The sequence below is a fragment of the Fukomys damarensis genome, unplaced genomic scaffold (assembly GCF_012274545.1).
Source record: "Fukomys damarensis isolate Sample0158 unplaced genomic scaffold, DMR_v1.0_HiC HiC_scaffold_15, whole genome shotgun sequence".
Lineage (NCBI taxonomy): Eukaryota > Metazoa > Chordata > Mammalia > Rodentia > Bathyergidae > Fukomys > Fukomys damarensis.
Genome location: NW_022900927.1, coordinates 17,779,325 through 17,787,330, shown reverse-complemented (window position 1 = coordinate 17,787,330; position 8,006 = coordinate 17,779,325). Strand labels below are relative to the sequence as shown.

The window sequence follows — 8,006 nt, the reverse complement described above, 5'->3', positions numbered from 1 at the left end:
CAATTTGGCAACTTTAATTCTCAGGAAGATCAAAGTTCCCTCCAAACCTAATTTGATGTTTTATTACTAAAAGCAAAGACCAGCATGGTACAGTATTACTCCAGAGGAATTAAAGGAAGATCCTTAGGGCTGCTTCACCCACATTCATTTCATGAATGGATACCTCCCCTCCCTCAAAATGCTTTAGGGAGGTACTGCTACCATTACGTGGTTCCTTATTAAATTTGAAAAGTGCCTGAAGTTTGGGCACCAGAAAGACACCCCAACAACATGTGTCTAAACTGCAATTTCAGGTTAATATGACTAAAGCAGTTACATTGTGAGAAGTGCTGAAGGTATGTGATGTCTTTCCCGGCACAGAGGCGGCGTTGGTTCCTCACCAGATGGTGTAGCCACCATCTGAGCCACCCATGAAGAAGTTTCCCTTCCGCTGAGTTACAAGGACATTGGCTCCCTGCATGACTGCAAGCTGAGCAGCATTGGGAGGGCATCCAGGAGGCGGAGGCTGGAAGGAAAGGACAAGGTAGAATGGGCACAAGGCAGCTGATACATTGGGAAGATGGCACTGCGTAAACAACAGCATTTGAGAAGCAGTTGTACCACCAACTTGAGTTCTGAAGCAAGTCTATTTTCTCCATGAACCCAAAACACAAACAAGAAAGGGAGCCTATTACTCATTCAAAAGGTGCTAGCTCCAAGATAAATTCTACGCATGGATACAACCCCATTTTCAGAACAGAAAACAGTTCCCACTCACTTCCCAAACAGGGACTAAATGCCAGGTCCATGGCCAAATCCCAGAGGATCCCTCAGTAATCTGGTGCTTCATTTTGGGAGGGAAATTTTGCACATGTTAAACATAACTCTGCCCCTGAGCTGCATCCCAGCCCTCTGGATACTGTTTATTTTAGCCCACTAAGTTACCTAAAGCTCACTAATGTCACCACCCCCACTTCATGTCTAGTGTGTGGTTCCTGAGTAGATGGCCTTAGCAAAGACCATGTGAACTCTAAGTCCCATGCATTGGTGAACTAAGTAGGGGGCAATGATAAGGAAAAAGCTAAGTATTAGGGATTATGATTGTTTTTAATCATCTGGGATTCTAATAAAATACCATGCTGATGAAATACTAAGTAAATGTTTACAGAATGAATAAGGAACATTACTAGACCAGTTCAAAATTAACTGGAAAAGCAATAAGCAGAACTCTGACAGGAAAACAAAGCAATCTGGTGCTGGTGCTATACATGTGCCAGTTCTCCTGTCCCCTCAGCCACTTTCTGCTTATTAGATGGCAGTTGTACCACAACTGGCAACTATTTTCCAGGGGTGGTGGGAGAATGAATATAAAGTCACTGCAGAAAGTTAAAACTCACAAGGGCTGAGTTTCTTCTAAGTTCATACTTACAGGAATGTTGCCAGCAGTAGCCCCAGCTCCAAATCTGGCACCTGCATCATACCCTCCTTCCACCAGCACTGTTGAACCAGGCGGATAGATGGGACCAACTGGATAATAAGCCATGGGAATTGTGGAACCTAAGGGCCCAACAGCCACAGACTGGGCCATGGGAAGATACAGAGAGGCGCCAGGAAATGCAGCTGACATGGTAGGGACTGTGGCAGCCCCTGGGTGCACAAAGCTCGGACGATATAGCTAAAAAGGCAGAAGAGAAGGCAAAATGTTATTTTGTTATTTCCTACTTGAAATCTCTTTATGGTGTCAATCTTTTTCTTTATGCTGCTGGAGATTGAAACTAGGACCCCACACATGCTACATAAGCATTCAATCACTGAACTACATTCTTTAAAAACATTTTTTTACAGGACCGGGGATTTAACTCTGGTTCTGCTGCCTGCCTCAAAAGTGCAACGTCCAAAAGCTCAATCCCCGGTACCCCCGCCACCAAAAAAAATTTTTTTTTTGAGATAAAGAGTCTCACTAAGTTTCCCAGGCCAATCTCAAATTTGTGAGCCTCCTGTCTCAGCTTTCCAAGTTGCTGAGATTATAGGTGTGTACCACCACACCCAGGCTGAGTCAGATTCTTAATTCTGCTTGTGTAGATTATATTTTTTTGAGAGTCATACAAGTTGCCTTTCCACTGGCATTCAGTATTCTCCTACATCATTTCCGGCTAGAGCTAAGGTCAGGCTCAAGGCATACTAACTCATCTTAATCTCAGCCAAAAAGCAATCACATAATGCATTCTCAAGTCCAACAAACTGCGTAATTACATGTTTTAGAATACTCCTCTGATCACTTTTCTGTTTGTGAAGTCAGAGTTAGCTAAGGATTTAAAATGTGATCCACGAGTATTCTCAACTAGTTCCCAAGTGTGGCAAAGGGGCAGCACCTCTGAGTAGGCAGGTGGAGCGTCAGTATAGGGTGGAGCCTGAGGAAGATGCAAGGTCTGAGGGTAGACTGGATTCCCAGGAGGCTGCACAGGGTAGGTTGGCTGCGTTGGATATTGACCTGGAAGACAAGAAAAAACTCAGGCGGGCTACTATAGAGTCACCAAAATGGGCAGGACGTTTGGGCAGTTAACTTGGTGAGAGTGGACAGATTTGCAATCAGCCCTGGAAGGCTGTTTTTTGGAGCTAAGTTTTTGTACCCTTATAATGGAAGGTGCTGGGTTCTGACTGGGTAGGAAAGACACTGTTTCCACCGGCATATTGTAAGGGGAAGTCTAGATGGGCCCAAATTCCCTATGGAATGTAAGACAGGTCTGGGGACTTGTTTCTGTGGTTCTGGACTGCTAAAGTATGTAGGGTAGTCTCAAAGTATGTAGGGTAGTCTCCGGGTAGTCTCCACAGGCCAGGCTGTCACCACCCCTGACAGTGGCTAACGGTGGTTCTGATTATTTACCTCGCGGTTTCTTATTCAAGGTCGACTTCCCTATAGAGTGTGAGAACGGGGAGTAAACCATCAGCCCAGGGAAGGGGTGAGAGGATACTACTCTGGCACAATCACAAGAAGGGGGAGAAGTTCGAGCTTCGCCCGAGAAGAGCAAGGAGCGGAGCGTGAAGGGCAGGGAGAAAGGACCTTGCAGGCCCCAACCCGTCCACAGACGCCAGCACCTCAGTAGTTAAACGCCGCCGGGCCTGTTGTTCTGGAGTGCGGCGCCCCGCCTCTGCCGACTCTCCATTGGCCCACCCAAATCCCTGCTCTAGTCCCCCATTTGCTCCCGCAGATGCCCATCATGACAAGGCCCCCCCACACACCCCCAACCTTGCAGCTCCGAACTGCGCCACAGAGTTTAAGAGGGAAAGGGCCGGGAGGGAGCGAGCAGCCGTAGTTACGAGATGCCGAGGACATCAGGTGCACCCCCACACCCCGGCCGGCCGAGGGGCGCGGCACAGCCCATGCCAAGCCTGGCGCGGAGTCAACCTGGGCTCCGAACCCATTCTTCCAGGGCCAGCACCACTCCCCCGATGGCCTCAGCCGCCCCCTGTCCTTGCCTTTGCTGTTCATGGTGTATGCGGGTCCCGTTCGACTCGGCGTCGCGGACGGTTATTTTTTTCGTCCTCTTCCTGTTCGGAGTCACTTCCGTGTCACGTGACAATCCCCGCCTCCCGTCATCCGACGCCCAAGAGCCGCTGCCACCGGAAACCCCGCCCCTTCGTCCGGCCTCCAGTCACCGCGAGGGCCCAAGTAGTCCTGCCCACTTGGGTTGGCTCCGCCCACTTGTCCTCGTCCCCCCACCCCTGCCACTCATCTGGGGAAAAACCGAACCCTGCGTTCAGGTAGGGATTATCTCACAAAACGGGTCTTTTCTGTTGGGCTCTTGGAGGCAGAAGGATCAAATCATTCCCTGAAACCATTTCCCGCCGACACTCATTAACTCAAGGTCAGCTCACCTTGACAGTCTTTCCACGAGAGATGTAGATTTTTGCAAAATTTCCCGACTACCTAAAACATGCTCTCTAAACCTTGGTACCTGGCCCTCTTCTCTTGCCAAGTCCAATTTAAGCTTCGGTACCTTCAAGATTTATTCTGCCAGTCCAGTTCATATCTATCTTTTCCTAAAAGAGACTTTAACTACAATCTTTGCTGCTTGTATGTTCCAGTGACAGGCTGCCACGTAAAGGAACATAAAGGATGTTTTGCTGGACCATCCACAACAGCTGGCACTGAAGCTGACATAGTTCTCGAGTGTGTGTTACCCTGCCCTTTCTTTGGCACCTGTTACAGGTGACCTGTGTGGGTGCCAGTGTGTGTACACATCTTTTCTCTTTTCACTTTGCCTCTTAATTATCCCTCTAGTTAAAGATGACATCCTTAAAGGCAGCAATTAAGTTTTTTTCCTCTTTCTTCATTCAGTAATACCTGCTGAAGCCAGGTGGTGCACTCCTGTAACCGCAGCTACTTAGAAGGCTGAGGCAGGAGGATCTTACATTTCAGCCTGGGTAACACAGCAAGACTCTGTCTCAGGATAAAAAATAAGGGCTGGGGTAGAGGGTTCAGTGGTAAAGCACTTGGTATAAACAACAACAGCACTGCTACCCACGAATGTGAAGATGGAGTTAAAGCAAAAATAGCTAGGAGCGGTGGTACACACCTGTAATCCCAGCACCGAGGCAGGAGGATCACTGAAAATTCCAGGCCACCCTGGACTGCATAGCAAGACTCTGTCTCAACAAAACAAAACAAAACAAGCCTAACAATGTGGAGTTTACACTGTACATTGTAGTAAAAGTATGTGGGAAAGCATAAGAATGAAGAGGAGGGTGGGAGAATTAGCTCAGTGGTGCCACCACCTGCCTCCTAAGTGCAACGGACCCAAGGTGGATCCCAGGAACCAAAAAACAAACAAAAATGGGCCAGGGATTTACCTCAGTGAGTGATGCTGTGGCCTGCCTCTCGAGTTCGATCCCTGTACCCCCACCCCAAAAGAAAGAAGCCAAGTGTGGTGGCTCACGCCTGTAATCCCAGCCCTCGGGAGGCAGAGGCAGGATTGCTGCAAGTTCGAGGCCAGCCTAAACTACGTAATAGGTTCAGGGTCAGCCTGAATTACAAAGTGGGACTGTAAGACCTAAAGTCTCAATTCCACTCCGCGGAGCATGAACAGCCGAAAGGCCTCCACGATGCTGAGTCCTATAGCCCAATGAGGGCTCTGGACACAAGACCCAGGGCCTTACTTCCGGAAGCCTCCACGATGCTGGGACCTATAGCCCAGCGATGGCTCCAGGAGCTTGACAAGCAGCGAGAATCACCACGGAAGGAACACACCGGGCTAGTTGGAAAACAGACATTTATTAGTCTGGCCAGACGGCACTCCTGGAGCCAAGTAGCTCCGAGAGGCGCCAGCTCAGGGGCTGAGGTCCTTTTTATAAGGGGATAGGGAGGGTGGGGGTCTATACTCAAGATGCTTACAGAATGTCAAGGTTTTCAAAGCATTCCTTGCAGACAAAGAGTGAAACAGTCTTTATCTATTTACCCAGAACTACTAAACAGTCACCTGTTAATTGATATTACAGTTGAGACTAGGAATTTACTTAAAATTACAGAGTTGTGCAGTCCCACAAGACCCTGTCTCAAAAAAGAAAGAGAAAGAAAGAAAGGAAGGAAAAGAAAGAAAGGAAAAGAAAGAAAGGTCTCACTAGGGTTGGTGGTGCACACCTTTTGGACAGCCTGGGCAATTTAGGGAGATCCTGTCTCAAAAATAAAAAGGACTGCTGGGAGTGGTGGCGCATGCCTGTAATCCCAGCACTCGGAAGGCTGAGGCAGGAGGATCGCTGTGAGTTCAAGACCAGCCTGGGCTACATAGTGAGATCCAGGTCAGTCTCAACTACATAGTAAGACCCTGTCTCAAAAAACAAATAAATTAAATTAAATTAAAGTAAAAAGGATGGAAGATGTAGTTCAAGGGAATCATGAGCCCAGGTTCATCCACAGTATGGAGCTGGGGGGAGCTTAGGAGAGAAAAGCTCTCAGTAAACTTTAGAATCTTTCTTTTTTTGTGTGTGAATGGGGATTGAACTCAGGACCTTGCCCTTGCGAGGCAGGCGAGGTGCCACAGAGCTGAATCTCTGGCTCCAAACTTTAGAATCTTAATAACTATTTGATGATTGATTTGTTAAACCATGGGAAAAGACCCAACTTGCTTCAGCATGGTGTTCTCTTCTGTCTCCAGTACTGTATCACAGTTTACAGAGCACCCTAAAATACAGCGTCCCACCTGGTCTTTGGAGTAGCCCCGTGTGACAGCAGGGCTTATTCAGGCATTCCTGTTTTGAAAGTTGCAGAATTGATCAGGAGAGATTTGCTTTTAATCCCATGGTAACAAACACAACTAGCACCCAATTCCCAGGTCAGTGTTTTTATTTTGTTTTGTGTTTTTCTTACTTCTTATTGATATACACTGCCTTATGTGACTAAAATGTTTGATTTCCAAGAATGTGTTGGAAAGTTTTTTTTTCCTCTCATTGAGTTTATTGGTACATTTTAGGTATTCAGTACAGTTACATTCATCATTGGGTTCTTGTACCTGTTGGAAAGTTTTTTAAAGTTATTTTTCTTCTTTCAATATATTCAAGTTATTAGTTGATGTTTTTCAGTAAGAGGATGGAGACGTGGCTTTGTGCTAAGGTACACACCTGCCTCTTCATCATTTTGAAACAGGGTTTCACTAAATTGTCCAAGCTGATATAAAACTTGGGCCCCTCCTACCTCACCCTGCTAGGTCCACTGTGTCAGCCACATTATTAGTTTGATTCAAGATAACACTAGTTTAGAAAAAAAGATAACATTAGTAATGTAAAGCCTATGACTTTTTCCTCTACTTTTTACTCTAATGTTCTTCAAGGCAGATGTTTTAAAAATTCACTTATTCAACCCTCATTTGTAGAGCACTTACAAATGCCAGGTATTGTTTTAAATAAAGCAACTGAAACCCTTACTGTGCTAAAGCTCATCTTCTAAGGCAGGGGCTTGCAACCTTTTTTTTTTTTTTTTACCAAATCCACAGTAGTACACCTTATTTATTTATTTATTTATTTATTTATTTACAGAAAGGATCTCATTAAATTGACTGATCTAACTGGCCTCAAACTCAGTATCTTCCTGCCTCAGTCTCCCAAGTAGCTGGGATTACAGGTGTGTGCCACCACACTGTGCTCAATAATACACTTTATTTATTTTTTTTCCACTTCATTTATTTTTTTCCCTGTACCAGGGATGAAACTCAGGACCTTGTACTTGCAAGGCAGGTATATTGCCACTGAGCTAAACAATACACTTTAAGTAAGAACCTAGCGCACACACATTTATACATATATAGCCAAAACAAAATTTTATGTCTTAATACCATCCTGTTATTCTCTACTCTTCCTTTCTTTGTCTTTTTCTTCCCATCTCCATCTTTCTTTTTTTTTCACTTTGGTTGTGATTCCACATCCCGCTAACAAGTCAGCTTCACAGTTGGACAAATACTGCTCTTAATGCACCATCACCCTCGGGGCCTTGCGCTTTTCTCTAAGCATGAAGTCTGCAGCCTGTAATTGATGACTAAATTAATGAATAGCTAGTCAGAAACCAGATCAGGCAAATCTTCTCTGTAAAAGAAGCATGAGGCATTTTCACTCTTCCAAGTCATAGTCTAGAAGTAATCCCACTCCAAAGCCTGAAATGGGAGAGGTGGCTGCTGTGTGAAATTTGTAAGGAAGGCGGGTAGAGGAATTTACCAATGGACAAGGAATGTAGAAAAGACAAGGAGTGAAGTAGGATGGAAAAAATAAAAGATGGGTAGAAAGGAGATGATGAAATCATAACTAAAAATTATACTTTTAAGAAGACTGCACTCTTGCTGCCTTTGCTGCCTTGTGCTTGCCGTGTTCTTTCTCCTCTGCAATACCCATTTGCCATACCTGCCTTGGAGCCAGCTGATTAGGGACCGAAACCTCTACGAACTACGAGCCAAATAAACCCTTTCCCTTCTAAAGAAAAAAACAAAGAAGACTGCAACTTCTGGACCCAGCCAGTAACCCACCAAGACCCATATCAGCGTTCC

At 45.7% G+C, this 8,006-nt stretch overlaps 1 protein-coding gene across 1 annotated transcript; it reads right to left on the bottom strand.

Moving 5' to 3' along the window:
- Positions 1 to 350: 350 nt before the first annotated feature.
- Dazap2 (DAZ associated protein 2) lies at positions 351 to 3,540 on the bottom strand. Its single transcript, XM_010628561.3, has 4 exons — positions 3,457 to 3,540; positions 2,352 to 2,470; positions 1,409 to 1,654; positions 351 to 505 (listed from the first exon to the last, which is right to left on the bottom strand). Exons 1-4 carry the CDS (start codon positions 3,467 to 3,469, stop codon positions 377 to 379), a joined length of 507 nt encoding a protein of 168 aa, XP_010626863.1. The 5' UTR covers positions 3,470 to 3,540; the 3' UTR covers positions 351 to 376.
- Between the last annotated feature and the right edge of the window lie 4,466 nt (positions 3,541 to 8,006).

Coding starts and splice junctions, on each gene's coding strand:
- Dazap2 (XM_010628561.3), bottom strand. Junction 1,655..2,351: donor CTCCACCTGCCTACTCAGAG/GTGCTGCCCCTT, acceptor CTGCCTTTTTAG/CTATATCGTCCGAGCTTTGT. Junction 506..1,408: donor CTACTGCTGGCAACATTCCT/GTAAGTATGAAC, acceptor CTTTCCTTCCAG/CCTCCGCCTCCTGGATGCCC.